This window comes from Liolophura sinensis, chromosome 8 (genome assembly GCF_032854445.1).
Source record: "Liolophura sinensis isolate JHLJ2023 chromosome 8, CUHK_Ljap_v2, whole genome shotgun sequence".
Classification (NCBI taxonomy): Eukaryota; Metazoa; Mollusca; class Polyplacophora; order Chitonida; family Chitonidae; genus Liolophura; species Liolophura sinensis.
In genome coordinates this window covers 24,958,687-24,976,895 of record NC_088302.1, presented here as the reverse complement: position 1 = coordinate 24,976,895, position 18,209 = coordinate 24,958,687, and the positions used below count along the sequence as shown (strand labels likewise).

The 18,209-nt window shown below is 37.1% G+C and overlaps 1 protein-coding gene across 1 annotated transcript in view; it reads left to right on the top strand.

The window, feature by feature from the left end:
• LOC135472910 (proteasome maturation protein-like) overlaps nucleotides 1-13,874 on the top strand; it is a 14,950-nt gene extending 1,076 nt beyond the window's left edge. The window contains exons 2-6 of the mRNA XM_064752639.1: nucleotides 7,536-7,633; nucleotides 8,102-8,162; nucleotides 8,736-8,837; nucleotides 12,597-12,690; nucleotides 13,058-13,874. Coding sequence (XP_064608709.1) covers nucleotides 7,536-7,633; nucleotides 8,102-8,162; nucleotides 8,736-8,837; nucleotides 12,597-12,690; nucleotides 13,058-13,125 — 423 coding nt within the window. The 3' untranslated portion in view covers nucleotides 13,126-13,874. The remainder of the gene's footprint in view (nucleotides 1-7,535; nucleotides 7,634-8,101; nucleotides 8,163-8,735; nucleotides 8,838-12,596; nucleotides 12,691-13,057) is intronic.
• Nucleotides 13,875-18,209: the final 4,335 nt, after the last annotated feature.

Sequence of the window (18,209 nt, the reverse complement as noted above, 5' to 3'; positions counted from 1 at the left end):
CACAAGAGATCGTCATTTTCAACAACAATCATACTTACATACAATCAGTTTACGAACTTTAAAGTACAGAAATGATTTAAAAGATGTGTATTTTACAGTCGCAACATACAGCAACATTTATAGGCCATAGATATACAGAACATATATAGAATTGATACAGAGGCATACATTGAAACCCCATGCCTCTTGCTTGAACATGTATTATATATAGAAGGCGTTTAGGTAGAGGGCGTTTTGGCTAGAGGGCGTTCTGACTGTAATTCTTTTAAAATTCAGACATCCATACCTGCCTCTCCAAAAACATGGCAAGGATTCCAAACTCTCATCTCCTTTTCACTCATGGTAATCTTAACTTACCTCCTCTGTTCATTTCTGTGTTATTTTCCTGTGCAGTCTCGAATAATATCCTCCTAATTTGCCATCCTCACCGATAAAACTAATTAACTCGTTGCGTTGAGATCACCCTGACTGCTAAAACTTAAGCGATACAGAGTGCCTCACCGTTGTTGGAGTGTCACATGATCTACTTCTGAGTTTGAAATATAACTGAGTTTTGGCATTAAAAAATCCTTCAGAAAACTATTGTATTTCCATTGCTGTCAGCAAGAACTTCATTCTTCTTCAACCCCAAAAAACATAAAAAAGAACTTTTATTTTGGGTGCAGTTAAGTTAGGTGCCATCAGCACGGGACTCCTTGAGATTTGTTCCATCAAGTTACCAGTATCGTTTGGAGATTTTTTTGTGGGGCTGGGATGGACTCAGTGTTACGATGGATGTCTGAATTTTAAAAGAATTACTTTCAAAACACCTTTTAGCCAGAATGCCCTCTAGCTGAACGCCCTCTATATATAATATATGTTCAAGCAAGAGGCATGAGGTTTCAGTATATGCCTTTGTATCCATCTAGATGGGCTAGATGCACCCAAATGGGCTAGAGGCACACAAACTTCCCTGTACAAGCCTGCAAATAACTATTTGAGTGGGATCTTACAGTGTGTCAGTCATATGTACCAATGACTTTGTGCCAGACAAATGTTTCCTAGTTTTCAGGGAGATATTAAATCTGGACAGCATACTAACAAAATAGTAGAAATGAATAATAAGCTAATATAATCTTGGCTTACCTTCTCTTCCCAACCAAATTAACTTTTAAATTCTGCCTTGAATGGAATTTCTTATGATTCTGCTGATCTGACACTTTTACAATATTAAGCCCTACTTGTTGGACTAAGAAGATTGAAGTTACACAGACAACAATGGAAATATAATAATTTCCTGGAAGACCTCAATGCCAAAACTCAGTTATTTAATTTCAAAATGGCTGTCTACGCCATGGCCCTCAGTAGTTTTAGTTGAAGTTTTAGCAGTTAATGTGACCACAAGTTTTTTATTTTTCTCCATAAAAAAAAGCTGTTTTCCATCAGGAAGATATGGGATGACCATGGTTAAAGATGCTTGCCTTTCAATCTCTAGGACAAGAAAGATACATTGTCAAACCCAGCCTTGGTTATTTCTTCTCTGGATTCCACTGTTCTTACTCTTTATGCGGCCTTTATCTTGCCTTTATCAGCATAGAACATCCTGTCACGGTTTTTGAGCGGTGTACGTCACTGTAATGAATGTTGGACTTGACGCTTTGATTTATTATGACAGTACATGTAAGCGGCCGAGAGGTCTTCCTCTAATATTTTGTTTCTGTGCATGTCTGCACGTTACAAGAGGCAAAACTTGTCAGTAACTTGCCAAAGATCAGGGGTTTACTGTAACTCAAGTGCTCTGATTTTCTCCACCCATAATTTGATAAAACTGATCCATAGAAATCTTATTAAATATACAGCGTACAAGATTTAGATACTAAATCTGAAGTGGTTACACCTTTCATGCTTTTGAGAAAACTTCTTTAGTCTAGCACTGTTTGTGACTGTCAAACCTGTTGTGTTTATATGAAGGGCCTTGTTTTCATTCTGCTTGACTTCATATTAGTATTTGGATTAATTAAAAGCCGGATATGGTTCTTGAGTTGGAGAAATCTCAACCCCTTATCACTCAACCTAACAGAGGACCACTTACTTCCTGTTTCTAGTTACAAGGCTGGTAGCGAACCTTCTAAGAGTTGGTAAAAGTAACTATTATTGTCAGAGATGAATGGTGTAGAAGTCTCAGTCTGTGGATTTTATTATTTGTCTGAGGCTTGTTGTTCTACTTCCATTTGTTAATTGAAACCTTATAAAACTACATGTGGAAATAAAAAAGAAATACATGTATATGCATTCAAGAATTGAACTTGTGAACTTGGTGGGTAGAGGAATCATGGGATGGCAGCAACGACCTGTCAGTGAACTTGTTTGAAGCTCCTTTTACAAGCACTATGTACAGTGATTGTAGATAGAAAATGATGTTTTAACCAACTTTTGGACTAGGTGTTTTGTGCAGAATTACAATGCCAGAACTTTTGGTTTCTCACAGTACATTGTATGATTGCTTTGCCAATGTAGTTTTATGAGGTTTGCCTAAGAATATGTCTTAATATCTCAAAGATAAACATACACTGCATGTATGTAGTGTGCAAAATTTTTATGTTTAGTATAGTCATGGTATTTGGAAGATATCGGCTGAAATTAAACCAGAAATTTAAAATTCCAAAACCTGAATTTAGGCAAAACTTATTACCCTGTTGACACAAAAATTTGGAATTGGCCCAATAATATATTGAAATGTACATATAAATAGAACTGAATTATTGCTTTCATATTTCCAGTTACATGGTGTGTATGTATGGTTTAGAAATGAGTATGTCCCTGTAGACAAACAAAAAGACAATGGTGTCGTTTAGGTTTAGGGAGGGGTAGATATGAAATGTTCATGATGTAATTATGATTTAGTGATGTGAACTTTAAAACATTGCATTTCACATTCAGCTAATGAAAGTCTACTACAAATAAATTCTGAAACTTTTCATTTAGTGCCATGGCCCTCAGCACAGCAAGATGTTGAAACTTGCACTGAGATTTGCTTGTCTTTCCAATTTCTGTTGGAAAATCAATAATACATATAGTTATTGTTGATAAAGTAATACGAAACCCTGAAGTTGTCCCGGTCGTATGACAGCAGGATGACAGGTGTCATTTAGTGAATGGTAATCTGACCACAACCTGACCTTTCTTATGCACACATTGTGTGATTAGTAAAGGGTCGATGTAACTGCTGGGTCAGGGACAGATAATCTTATAACATCATCAACAGGACTATGACAGCTTAAACTTATATGAACGTGAACATTCGGATTTTGCCACAGCGTTGAATATGGATATATGTTCCTGTATCTTGTGACAAAAATATATAAATTATTTTTTTGTTTGCGTTTTTTTTTTTTCTGTACCTGCACCACTGAAGCTGAAAGTCCAGCAAAAAAAAGTAAAATTTTCTGACTGGTAACTGATGATCTAGTTATAGTGACACTAAGGACAGGATTAAAAGAGAAAGTTTCTTTCGTAGATTCATACATAGGTGATTTAGCATTGGAGTTACACCATTATTTTAGATTTTCTTGTATATAGCTAAATTTAGATGGGAAAATTCAAATTGGCGTAATGACTCAAACAGGAAACCATGTCAGATAAATTGTTTCAATTGCTCGGTCTCAGCAATTCATGTTGCTAGGAAAGGATATTTGTGTCTTTAAAAGAGGGTCATTCTTAAAGCTGTCATTATAATGAAGATGAATGATAAAATAAGGCCAGTTTTCAATGTTTCACAGGGAGTATCAGATTCTAAACTTGTGTTGTCTGGAGAAACGTGACCAGATTTCAGACTTGATAAAATCATGAGCAATATCCTGGTAGACCAGTATTCTTCTCCTTCGTCAAATTTTTTTTTTTTCTTCTTGTTTTGTCGAAACCCTGATGCTTTCTACATATGGTAGGACATAAAGTCTTTGAATATTTATTCCCCTAAAGTGGAATTCACACTCGACCAATTACACTTGATACCCGGACATACTGCACCTTCACTAAAGAGACTCAGAATCAGTTGACCTACATATGTTGGATAAAATTATGCCAAAATTTAATACTGTATTTCACTAAAAGTTTGGTATGTGAAAATACACTTTCAGAACCGTTTAAAGACCTTGAAATGATATTTTTTATGCCAACAGCTAAACTTAAATTTTTCACGTAGGGAATTAATGCATTCAAGTTTATTAATACAGATTTACATTAATTTATATGTACATTTATTGAATAACAATTAAGCCAACTGCACTAAATATTTATTGAAAAAATGTAAAGACAGATGAACATGTAATATTCAAAATTTAATATGCTGTTAAAAGTTGAAGTGACAGGAAGTGTTCAGGTTTCTATCCTGGAACAGTATCTGATAATTTCATGTATTCATAAATGTGTGCTATTGAAGGCTGTCTTGGAGTCAGTGTATAAATGGTATACAGTACTGCAATTTCTTGCCGTATACAAACTGGGGCAAGTGATGGCGGTGAGAGCCATGGTATGAAAAGTGTTTGTGGAAGTCTTTTTGAAGGGATACAAAATGTATGTTGATTCACAGGGAATCACAGGGAGAATTTCAAATGTTGTGGGTATAAGACCTGCTGTCTTGGCTTTATCTAATATTAGTACCTTTTGCATCAACCAATCAACAATGATGCATACAAAACTTGGAGCACTAAAACAGACGAAAAGTTTGATTTGTGTATTCAAAGGTGCATGTACATCACGGCGTGTTTGTCTGTGATTCTGTTGCCGGGTGAATGTTAGAGTTGAAATCCTTGTTAGGGTTGCTGAGCTTATGCTCTTGAGACTGCTGCCCTGGATCAGGACATGTGATTGTAATCAGCTTTATAAGCCATCCATTAGTGTTTGCTCATTTGTTACCAGGCAGCCTGGCAGGGTAACCATGGCTCCACAACTTTTAAACTACTCAAATTTTCATTTTGATGCAGTTGGAGGACAAATTGTAATGTTAAATTGTCTGAAGTACATGCATAGTGAGATTGCCAAAGACATGGTTAAAGCATTTATTTAGAAGGACCAGATGGCAATATTTCATGACCTTGGCTGTATAAGTTGGCTAAAACATTGTTCACTTTGAAAGTTTCCAACCAATCAAGAGCTGTCGATGCTGCTCCCAGGTTCAAATCCAGTTCTTGCTGGTTTGGTTTTTTCAGGTACCTGGCACAGAGCTTCATTGGAAATTTTTTTATTGCATTTATTGTACATGTGCTTAATGTATCCTGTATGCTTACGGCATACTGTATTTTATGATACAGTATGCACAACATTTTAACAGACATATTAAAACATTTAGTTTATTTGAGCAAGAAGTTTTTCTTTCCTGCTGGAGACAAGACAAAATTGTAAGATAGATTATATCATAAAGCCTTTCAAAAACAACTTCACATTAAATAAACCAGTTACATGTATTTCAGATGTATTAAAGATGTGTTATTATCACTGCTCGTTTCGGTACCTATACTAGTGACTGTCTTCATGTTTATCATGGAGTTCAGAACTGACACTGGCTTCCTCTCCGGATATATGTGGGAAAGGTCTGGCAGCAACCTGCGGATGGTCGTGAGTTCCCCCCTGCCAGGCTCTGCCCGGTTTCCTCCCACCGTAATGTTGGCCATCATCGTATAAGTGAAATATTCTTGAGTACGGCATAAAACACCAATCAAATAAATAAATCAATCAATCAAAACTGACATTGATCAGGCCCTGCATATCCAAATCTGTTCAAAAATAGGAAGTTGTGTACAACCACAAGTTCTACATGTACATCCACATTTACACCATTCTGATGCCTTCATGTTTAACAGACTGCAAGCATTCATGCACATTCTTGTAAGTGTACGATAAATGATTGAAGCAGGTCAATCATTATATGGACATATATATCAGCTGTGAATAAAATAATTTATTATTTATATGAAGGTAAAATGTCAGGATTTCCTTCACTGATAAAAGTGATATCTCACTGGCTCAGTTACAATGTAGATATCACTTTTGTTATTACAAGCCCTCGGCCTGGTTGTTCAGGTTTAAGACTTAATACCAGATTTAACTTTAAACCAAGTCTTCAATTTTGCACTTGGCCTAAAAATAATTGTGTAACATTATATTAAGTAAGAACTAAAACTGCTGCTGTTACACTTTGACTTTGGAGAAACTGCACTGGCTGTTGACTTTAGCTAAAATTTTAAATATAAAATATGACTTAATACCGGTATTAACTAATACACTTTCGAACAACTGGGCCCAGCAGACGTCAAAAAAGAAACATTTGTTTTATGACGTTACAATTCCAGCTCGGCAGAATGATGTCATAATACAGGTCAACTTTAACATTCTTACGTCACACTACTGTCTTATAGTACTGTACTTATATTATAAAGTACACGTAGTAAATGATTACATGTGCATGTAGCCTACACACAATAACGTCTCATGACAGGAACACATTTTTTGATATCAAACAATGATGAGTTTGTTAGTTATGGTCTGTAATGGTTTATTTCTGCATCAGGCAGTCAAACAGGACAGACCGACAGACAGACATGTATTCCCTGGACTTTGATCAGACAGTGACCAACTCTGTAATTATGTTCATTATCCATTGATTAAATACACCAATGTTACTGATTGTACTGTAGTGATCTGGGGTCAATTCCACAGAAGGTATTTCTGACTTAAATGAAAATTGAAAAGTGCTGCACAACACTCAGTTTTTGGTACTAAAAGTTAACATTTGGAAACATGTGTCTAACAATAACACTGGTAAGGTGGATAAAATTTTACTTCATAAAACTGAAAAATAAGCCTTAAGATCAGATTTCAAAGTCTGACATAAGTCAAAAATGGCTTTGTGGAATTGGTCTTGGGTGCTCAGTGGTGCATTTAGGATGCTCAGCTGAGCTGTCTCCATTTTCACAGAACATCATACATCGACAATTCTTTTATCATAAAGAACAGACATCCATGGCATTGTACGGATGTTCCAAGACCACATCAATTACCCAGACCACATCATTTACATTTAAAATGTGGGCAATTTTGTGACAGTGCGCCTCATTTTTAATGATAAAATTAATATCATAATTGATAAAAGCATCATGTAACATTAAAGCAAGACCATCATAATGACTTTGTGCCCTGCAAATATTCCTAATATGAGATGTGTAAATGATCATTTGATGTATTTTATCCATCTACAATTATATAAATGGAATCTAATACATTTCATACCTTTAAATCATAATATTTGACATCGGTATTTGACAAGGTCACCACATTGAAAAACTCAAAATATAAAACTCTGACCCCTGCCTTTAATTATCTCAAGACTTTCAAGTACAGGTTCAAAACAGTCCAATACACATTTGGGGCAGAATATGGATTCATTTTTTAAAATCTCCACTGCCTAAATGTTTAGACATTTACAAATAAAGAAATAAATAAATATAGAGTATATAATATATATGGATATCTGTGCTAATACTGGCGATGTTTGATTTCAGAGTTTAGGACACCCTTCTGTACGGCCTCAGCCCCCTGGAGACCATGTGGTATCCCTGCCCCATGGGCCTTATGGAACCCCAGACATGATGCTCCATGGGTAAGAAGATAAGAGATTCACAGAAATTGAGACAAACACTGACTGTACAGAAAATAGCATTTACATCTAGGTTTAACTGTTTACATAGAGTAACATGGTATGCTCTTGGTTTTAAAACATGGACTTTTCCAGCCTGTATCATCAGCACTTTTAATGTGTCGAATGCGCATGCTTCAATCCTTATTGTTGTACATACATGTGTACTATGCGAGTTAAGCCTTGAAAACATGTGGAAAATTCATCAGGTACTTGCCAAATGCAGGTGGTTTACAACAGGCACTCCGGTTTATCCCCATTCATGAAATTGACTTCCATTATAGATATTTACATGTAAATGCATGTAGATTTTATTAAAGTGAAGCATCATTGAATAGGTCATCTCAGTCTGATCAGTCTAAATGAATACTTGTACTGTGGTTTACATGTGTGTGACAAAGCGAATGATGCATAATACTGTCTCTGTTTTAGTCCTCAAAACGTGAAGAGCCGCTTGAGTGACACCCATCCTCTAGAGTTCTCAGAGCAACAGGTAAGTGGGGCAGGGACCCTGTAGACAAGTTATCTCCCTTGGAGGAGCCATCAAAGTGCATAATCCTCAACTCCTGACACAACTCTTGATTCTTGATAAGGGTTGGTCAAGTAATAATTAAATTTTGTGATTTGTAATCTTAAATGGTTCATTAGTTCTATTCCTGAATTATGTTACATTAACCCTTTTCTGGGGCCTCCGTGGCTCACTCGGTTAGCACGCTAGCGCAACGTAATGACCCAGGAGTCTCTCGCCAATGCGGTCGCTGTGAGTTCATGTCCAGCTCATGCTGGCTTCCTCTCCGGTCGTACGTGGGAAGGTCTGCCAGCAACCTGCGGATGGTCATGGGTTTCCCCCGGGCTCTGCCCGGTTTCCACCCACTATAACGCTGGCCGCCGTCATATAAGTGAAATATTCTTGTGTATCGCGTAGAACACCAATCAAATAAAAAAAATAAAATAAATTTTCTGAATAATGGATCTTCTTGTCTTTATTTTTGGGTCATTTGTTGTATTAGGAAAATATGGAAACTGCTGCATGTATTCACGCCTATGTGTATCTTTTACCCCACAGTGGCGCGCTAATCAGCAGCACATGGACCTGGGCATGTTGAGGAATAGTCAGGGCCTCCATGCTCCTCTCAAGCTGCAGATGGAGAGGCAGACAGCACTGAAGGTAAATCACGTAATTAAGTGGTGACTAAGAACCATCTGTCTTTATCAAGAATGCGTTCATGTTTCCCAAAGGTTTGGACATCTTAACTTTCTTGATTTGCTTCTCAGAGTACTGTATTTGACCTAACATTTCATCCATTATTTGGTAATTTATTCTGCCCCATTCTAGGAGTTTTGTTGATTTTAGAAAGGTGCTTGGAGTTTTTTTTGGAGTGAGTGAGAGAGTGATTGGGGTTTAACGTCATGCTCAACAATTTTTCAGTTATGAGGTTTTTTGGAAGGTAAGGTTATGTAGTACCAATGGAAAAATGTAAGTTTCAGCACCTAAAGTAAGATTTTATGACCTTTACTTGCCTCTTAAACACATGTTTGGGGCCAGTGGTTATGTCCAGTAAAGTATGTGCATGTCTGGTGCAACATCAGACAGTAGCTGTTGACTGGACTGTTAGTCGGGTTACTACTGCATTATTTAATAACAAGTATTTTATGTGCTCATTAAATTTACTTCATTGTTATGTACTGAATTTGCTTAGTCATAGTGAATACTCCGAGGGCTGATCCGATGTATCGAATGAAACCCCTTTATGAGTTTCACATCTGTTTGATGAATGGACCGGTGCTGTAATTTTCTTTTGACTACAAATTTAATCTCTTTTTTTTCTCATTTTGCCTTTGCTGAAGTAATAAACTAAGTATTGCAGCTAACCTCTGACCTTTTAAAATAACCACACCATTCTGAGGGGCATACCCACAATTTATGATTATGCAAATTTTCCTGTTACATGTATGTTTGACATGATGTTATTTGTTAAGCATAGCTAATGTACATGTACATGCAATCCGAAATGCATTTTTCTAATACTTTGCCCTGCTATTTGTGTCATTCTGAAAGGCTGATTACTAATGAGCAGGACATTACATCATCTACCTCACGGCATTCTGTTGCCCAAGGCACATTGCTGATGCACGAACAAGCATGTTGATACAAATTATCAGAAGCCCATTAACACAGAATGCTGATGTTGTAAAACTGCATCTGGATTCAAAACTGTTGGTAGGCTGTTGACAGGAAGTAGTTTTAGTGTTGACACAGGAAGTGCGACTAGACAGTTATTGTGTAGTAACGCGGATGCCAGCTCCCCGCACCCTTCCATCCTGTCTGTCTGGCATACAGTGCCATCTCTTTGGGGAAATGTTTATAGAAATGTTCAAAGGGTTTACTGGTGTGAACTGATTGAGTGCTGCTGTCCCAAGATGATAGACCTCCTAGGATGCTCATGTACTGATCATATTGATACTGTAACAGCAGTCTTCCATGGACCTCGGCATGCATACTAAGCACAACTTCTGTAAATCACCTATAATGCCATGGAATTTTTCACCAACTAATCACCCTTTTTGTGCTTAATTATTGAAAAATTGTGTGAAGTTTCAGGTACTTCACATGATTTTTCACCAGCTATTCACCGTTTTGTACTTCATGGTATGTACAGTGAGTTTGTATATCTATAAACACTGTTTCTGCTGTGTTGTGAAAAGCCTTGTTTTGCCTGTTATATTGCCATATGAGATTGAGAATGAAGTATGCGTCATGATAGCTGGTGTTCTCTATCTCACATGGCCTTCCATGAAGATGGAAGGTTTATGAATAAAAGTATAAAATACATGGCCCGGTTTCCACCCACCATAATGCTGGCCGTTGTCGTGTGAGTGAAATATTCTTGAGTACGACATAAAATACAAATCAAATAAATAAATAAATAAATAAAATAAAACACGTATACCAAAATTAAGTCTGTGGTGTCTTCCTCACAGCAGAACGTGTGGACTGGTTAACTACATGTATTTGTGTCTGTCAGTACACATGCACTTTCAGGCTAAAGTTTAAAGTGGCAATCGAGTTCATCCAAACTCTGGAAGCATCTGTAGTTCGAGTTCACATTCTGTATACTACATATCTAAGTGTATAAACAAGCTACATTTTGCATCCCAAAAAGAAACACACTGGAGCATGCACTCTTCAGCTCTGTGAGATGCTGTTAAGATGGTCAGTAACCAGAGTTCATACAAAACCAGGTGCTTATTGTGTATGAATTAAAATGGGACTTGAATACCCAACCTATCTACCCTGAGGGAAGCCTTAAGAACTCCTGTCTTTGTCAGTTCTGTAAAATTGGATCTGTAATTTCATGTTTTTTTTTTTTTCAAAGACTAATCACAAAGTTGACAATGATAACATTCACACTTGTCATGTTTGATATTGATGTCTATAATACATGTACCCCTGGGTGATTTGATCTATAGGTCTACAGCCTGTAAGAATTTGAATCTAAATGTAAATTAGACCTGCTCTTACAGGTACTGTACATGTGCATGCGTCTTTGAGTTATTCACTGTTGAAAAACGGACACATGGTATGCTAACATTAGCTGCTACATGTGCATGGAGCAAGGGGTATATAGCTAGTGTCAGGGATGTCTGGCTTACCACATCCTGTGATACATGTACATCGAGCAGGAAAAGAGTTATCACAGTTTATACAGGAAAAAAAAAAGTCCTCTGTTGAATGCCTCATACTGATATAATGACATAGATTAAAGTTTGCTTAATGTTGCGCAGAACACAAAGTACTCTTCATCATCGGTACCTGAACTTGTTGTCTCATTTTATTTAAATCTCTTGTAACTATTGATTTTTATCCATGGTTTATTATATATTTGAAAATTAACATTATAGTGTAAAACAAAACAGCCAATGAAGTAATGATTGGTAGTTCCTGGCCTTGAGGGGAAAATATATAGTGACATATTGAAGAATGGGACTTTACTAGTGACCCAAAAAATATATAGTGACATATTGAAGAATGGGACTTTACTAGTGACCCCAAAAATATATAGTGACATATTGAAGAATGTGACTTTACTAGTGATCCCAAAAATATATAGTGACATATTGAAGAATGTGACTTTACTAGTGACCCCAAAAAATAGAAAGAACAGGATGTGAGGGGTGATTAGCAGTTCGCTGGTTGACTTAAGCACTTCATCTGTCACTGTGTACAAAGGATTGGTGAGCACACCACTTTACACTGTCTTGGCAAACAATAGCATTTTCAGTGTACATGTACAAGTATGAGTATTCATTTAGTACTGTACATTTATGTATGCGTTCTGTATTTGGCTTTTGTTGGCTCTGTTGTTTGAGCCACGTCTTGTGGGAGAATAGGCCTCTAGCTAATTATATTGTAGGTCATACTCCAGTACCTGGGGAGGTGCGGTGCTTTCCGCCGGGCTCTACTTCTACACAGTCATTTTAAAAAAAAACGAATTTCCCCTTGTTCTGCACTGTTCAACAGGCCTTGGTCACAACAGGCCTTGGTCTTTACTGTTTCCTGCACGTATAAGACTGAAGAAAACTGACTGTAAACTGTTTTCCATTATGGAATTGCTAAGAACAACAAGTTAAAAAGACCAAGCAGCAAATTCAGTTGAATACAACACTGAGAGGTCAGAATTACTCCTACATGTATGTTTACATATTTATTTATTTAGCTGATTGGTGACCTCTGTCATTCTCCGGACAACCTAAGAAATCCTGAACTAGTCAGCCTTGGCCTTGGGAAGGACACATTTTATCACTTAGCCACCATTTACTATGAACTGAGACGTTATACCATAAAACCTCAGAATATTTATTATTTTTCCTTTTTGAAACCATAATCCAATCTTGCGCTAAGATCAGGTTAACTTTTCCCTTACAGATGAGGCGGCTACCCGGCCTTCATAGCTCTGACATCATGATCAACACTCTGACAGGATTGGACGAGATGATAACGTTTGAAGACATTCTCAACAGTAAGTATTAAAACAAGTCACAACCAATATTGTTTTGTTCAAATATGAAGGAAGTATAATGTTGCTATATTGAAGATAAACTGGGATTTAAGCACCCGCCAGTAGTTGGTGATGTGTGAAATAATGTCCACATTTACCTGATCGGTTCTGTGTGAATAGGCTGTCTAAGCAGTACAGGAAACCAATAAACCAGAGCTTGTCACTGGAGGATTTCTCTGTTGAAATAAAATATTGCCAACCACATTACTCATTGGCTCACTGCAGTTTACTGTTTGTGGTAGCCCTGTGGCCCAGCAGCAACTATTTCTTCTTTAACACTGATTTCTTTACTGAGCCTTCTGTTTTGTTTTTTTATTCTTCTTTCCAGATCCTGCTGATGCAGAAACAATGGGAAATCCTCATGTACTCATGGAGAAGAGACTCAATTTGCTGTGAAGTTCTATAAAGCTGGAGAAAACATAAAAATGACATGGTTCAGATGAAAGAGTGCAGAAAGTTAATCCTAAATGTGGTCTCCAGTATGTTTTTTTCGTTTTCTCCTTAAGGAGAAAAGGACACTTGAAAATAATTTTTGTATGGTGGGTATTTGGGACCACCTTATGGTATTTATAGTGTTTGTTTAATAATGTCATAAATAAGGATGTAACACAGGTTTAATAAATATTTTTGCACTAGAATTTGTTCTTTTCAGCTAACAAATGTACTAAATCTCAATTTGGATCATATTTATATTTGTAATATGTTCATAAATATTATCATAATTTAGGTTAAATGCATATGTTACGATATAAACAACAAATTTACATTCAAATAAATTTATTAGACAACCATCACATCCTTATTTAGAAATTTATTATGCATCAACGAGAAATGTTTGGTCCTATTTTCAAATACCCTTTTCTCTTGAAAAAATCCAAAAAAATATTAAATATCATATTGGCAAAATAAATTTTGACACTCTTTCATCTGATTTTGGCATCATTTTCATGTTTTCTTCTCCTTTAAGCATTTTTTTTCTTTTATTAATTAGAATATTCTCGTGAAATTTTGCTACAGGTGTGGATCTGGTAAGATCAAAAACTGCACAAGCAACCACTTTGTCCATCGTTCCACGGTATATCATCTACTACTTTGTCAATACATGTATGTATGTCCATGTAACAGTAAATATTTATGAAATTGAAGTGGTTGTGTTTTTGTTTTCTGATGTTACAGCTAATATGATTAAGTTATTTCACAACACGTTTCAAATGATCTCAAGTGATCATAAGAATGTCCGACATCTTTTATGGATCATCAGGTTCTTCTCTGCTTTTTTCATATATTTCACTGTAATATCCTAACATCATTTGGATATATGATGATATTTTTCCACCGTTTGCCCTGCCACAATAACTATGTTCAATTTTGTGTCAGAGGAACACACATCATGCGCTCACAGAAGTTGCGATGTCTTCTTACATGTAGATCTTAAGTTAGCCATTACAGATAAAGTAGTTTTTGTACATTTTGTAACAGAACAAGAGATTTTAAGAGATTTCTGGCAAGCTGACACTAAAAAAATTGTAGAATGGAATAAGAATGAAAATGAAAATCCATCCTTTTGTTCTGCCCAGTCTTAAATGTTATTTATGATTTTCCTGCTTTTAAAGGCTTTCTGATCCTGTAAATATATTTTCAACAGGAACAGTTCTGTGACAGTTCACATTTCTCACACATTAGATTGTTTTTCAGTTTTAGTTTTATGCACTCGACCCACATTGAAAAGATTCATTCTGCCTGTAAAACAAAAAATTTTAATTTATGTGTCCTAAAAAACAAAAACACTGAACTACAGTGTGGTGTGGTATAAGTGATATCCTGTGGTTACTGACAGCCCGATTCAAACCCACAGGTATGAGTTTAATCCCAGGTTATGACTCAGTCCCCAGTCCTCAGTTAATCATGACAGTGCTGTGATGACTGACAGATTAACACTGACCGTGGGAATCAGTGTAGTGGGAAGCAAATCTCATCCAGGCCATTAAACGTTTAAAAATACCCCAAAACACCAGTAAAACCTGACATTCCTAGTGCTGATTAGATGTGCAGTAAATGTAGGTTTATTACTTTGCAAAACATAATTAATTTGCACAACATAATTAATTTGCACAACGGAATTACTTTGCAAAATGTTACTTGTACTTTGCCAAACATAATAATTGCAATGAAAAAAAACATTAACATTAAAGTTTAATTATAGTAAGTTCAGTGGAGTGCTGGTTCAAACCTGTGCTTGGACAGGAAATGTGGGTATTGTCCAGCTGTTTGTGGGCTCAAATTGTTGGCTATATGAAATTGACCATGCCGATGTGGCCATTTTAGCAGTCCCACTATGCTTGTCTACTTTCCATAACCATGGCTTAACCAAGGTTACTATAGTCTTCCCGGTGCAGAACTGACTGCCATCATATTCAAGAAGAAATTCTTTGGTTGTGTTGTTTAACAAAAATCAAAAGAAATCAAATTTGTATCTTGATTTATTTGATTGGTGTTTTTACGCCTCACTCAAGAATATTTCACTTATATGATGGCGGCCAGCATTATGGTGGGAGGAAACCGGGGGAACCCACGACCACCCGCAGGCTGGTGGCAGACCTTCCCATGTACAACCGGAGAGGAAGCCAGCATGAGGTGGACTTGAACTCATAGCGACCGCATTGGAGAGAGGCTCCTGGGTCATAATGCTGCACTAGCGCGCTAACCAACTGAGCCACAGACACCCCTTGAATCTTGAGCACCTTAGGAAGTTTCAGGATTAAACCAAAAATATTTGGCAAGTTGCTGGTGAACTGTTCCAGGTGTGACCTACATGTATGTCTAACTGGTTGAAAAGCATGTGCAATTCATGTAAGACTACACAAGAGTGTACTGGTGACCACTTTCGCCACCAAAGCCTCCAAAAACAAATAATGGAAGCAGAGGAAACTAGAAAAATCACTCTGAGAATATGATTTATCCTGTGTAAATGTATCATATGACCTTACAACATGTACTTTGTTTAGGGATACAACTGGTTTAGTTGTAGAGCGTAAAGAAAGCTACTGCATCTTGCTCAACCATTTAGTGACAAAATTCTTGAGAACACTGCAGCAGGGCCTATTGGAGCTTGATTTAAAAACACAAACTCACTATTATTTAAGTCTTGTGGTCTTCAGGGGGAACCTGTTAAACCCTTGCATAAAAGCATTCCTGATAACACTGCAGCAGGGACTGTGGGAGTTTTATTTGAACACACGAACTCACTAATTATCTTGTGGTCTTCTGGGAGAACCCATTGCATAATGGGGCCCAATATTGATAGTGCTGGCAAGTTCATCCATAATAGACTGTCCCAGTTATGTTACCTATGCCCAACAGAATAATCGTTCGACACTTCTATATTACCCGAATATGGCGTTGGCACCACAGGGCTGGAAGCCTTTATTGGACATAGCCTTTGACAACTCATTCAATACGGTATTTTACATTGACACATTGACTCGTACATCAAAAACCCTTTCTATATTGGACCCAGTAGTGTATAATATAATAGCCTCGTTTTATTTCAGCTCACATCCCCAGCTCTAACAATATCCATCCATGGCTGCTGGTTCATGCCATAGTTACTACTGATCCTTATCAAATCCTTTGATGCGAGACAAGCCGATAAACTCTAACTGATGGGTACTGACAGGATGTACATGTAGCGAGATGCTCTTGGGTATTTTATGGATAAACCACAGCAATGGGGAGAGATTTGGATGAACAGAGCTGCTGTATCGACTTCAGGCGCCGGTAACAAAATTTGTGAAAGCAAGAAAAAAGCTTGCTTATATATTGCTGCTAAATAAGTGGTCACTGATTGGCCATTTGCGCAAAGTAGCACTTTGGTGTTGTCCACCAAAATGGTGGACATACACATGTTTGTACATCACGTGGCAAAGTGAACTTGCCACTGGTGGGGTGGTGGGCACTCAAGTTTCCTCTACCTGTAAAACTTACTGCCATCGAGTAGAGATCAGAAATTCTTTAGTTAACACCTTGTGAATCAAATATAAATTGCTCCTACAGAACTGCATCGGGTTTGTTCATATATTACAAGGCATACATCTACACAAACCATTAAAGAACAGGACTTGCCCTAAACATTTTCCTGGAGAAAAAAAATGTGTTTTTAGATGCAAAGAAAAGGAAATTCATACCGTTCCACCTTCCAAACAAACCATGACACATATCTCCAAGACGAATAAGACTCTAGAATAAGGCAAAATAAGAAATATACAGATCAAAGGATGGTGTCTGACAAATTTATGACCAGTTTTTTTCATACATGATTGTTTATGTGGCAATTGTTAGGATGACAACTGGTAAGGATATGTAAGGATTGTTCATGTGGCTATTGTTAGAATGACTCAACTGGTAAGGATATGTAAGGATTGTTCATAAGGCTATTGTTAGAATGACTCAACTGGTAAGGATATGTAAGGATTGTTCATAAGGCTATTGTTAGAATGACTCAACTGGTAAGGATTTGTAAGGATTGTTCATAAGGCTATTGTTAGAATGACTCAACTGGTAAGGATATGTAAGGATTGTTCATAAGGCTATTGTTAGAATGACTCAACTGGTAAGGATATGTAAGGATTGTTCATGTGGCTATTGTTAGAATGACAACTGGTAAAGATATTTAAGGATTGTTCATGTGGCTATTGTAAGCATGACTCAACTGGTAAGGATATGTAAGGATTGTTCATGTGGCTTTTGTTACGATGACTCAACTGGTAAGGATATGTAAGGCAATACATGTACTTCCATATAAATGTTTCTTTCATATGGGTTTCACAAGCTATAATCATTGTTCTTTCACTCATACATGTATGTAGGTGCCTGGGGACCTAAATGTATGAAGGCTGTCAGGTTTATGGAAGTCCAGTTAAGTCAGGAAAAACCACTGCCCTCTGCTGGTTATGTGATGAACACCCTAAATTAAAGGGATTCAGAATCAATGCTGATTAGCAGACAGTGGCTATAGGATTCCTGGGCTATCGCTTCAGCCAATTAGAAATGATTCTTCAACCCTTTAAGGTCACAGACGAGCCAAGAGCTAGATTTCAGGGAGGTTCAGTTAGCTGAATGAGCCAGCGGGGTCCAGATATTTCTGAGATTTGTATGTATGCCTACAGTCTTATGACATACTCAACAATTTTTCAGTCATATGACGACGAGACTTAGATTGCAAAATCTCTATAGAGCTTGCAAATTAACATTGCAACTACTGTGCTGCAGGCCTCATTGATCAAGCAACCTGGAGAAGACACTGGGTGTCTAAAGTGAATTAAATGGTGCTCAAGATAGACTGGTGGTCAATTCTCAATGAACATTTCACCAACACTGTTGTCACTGTCAATGTTGTGAGTGGGTGAATGAACTAGAATCAGCCCACGGCTTTCAACGAACAGCGCTGAAAGCTGCTATGTCTGCTGAAATGCTAGAAAGCA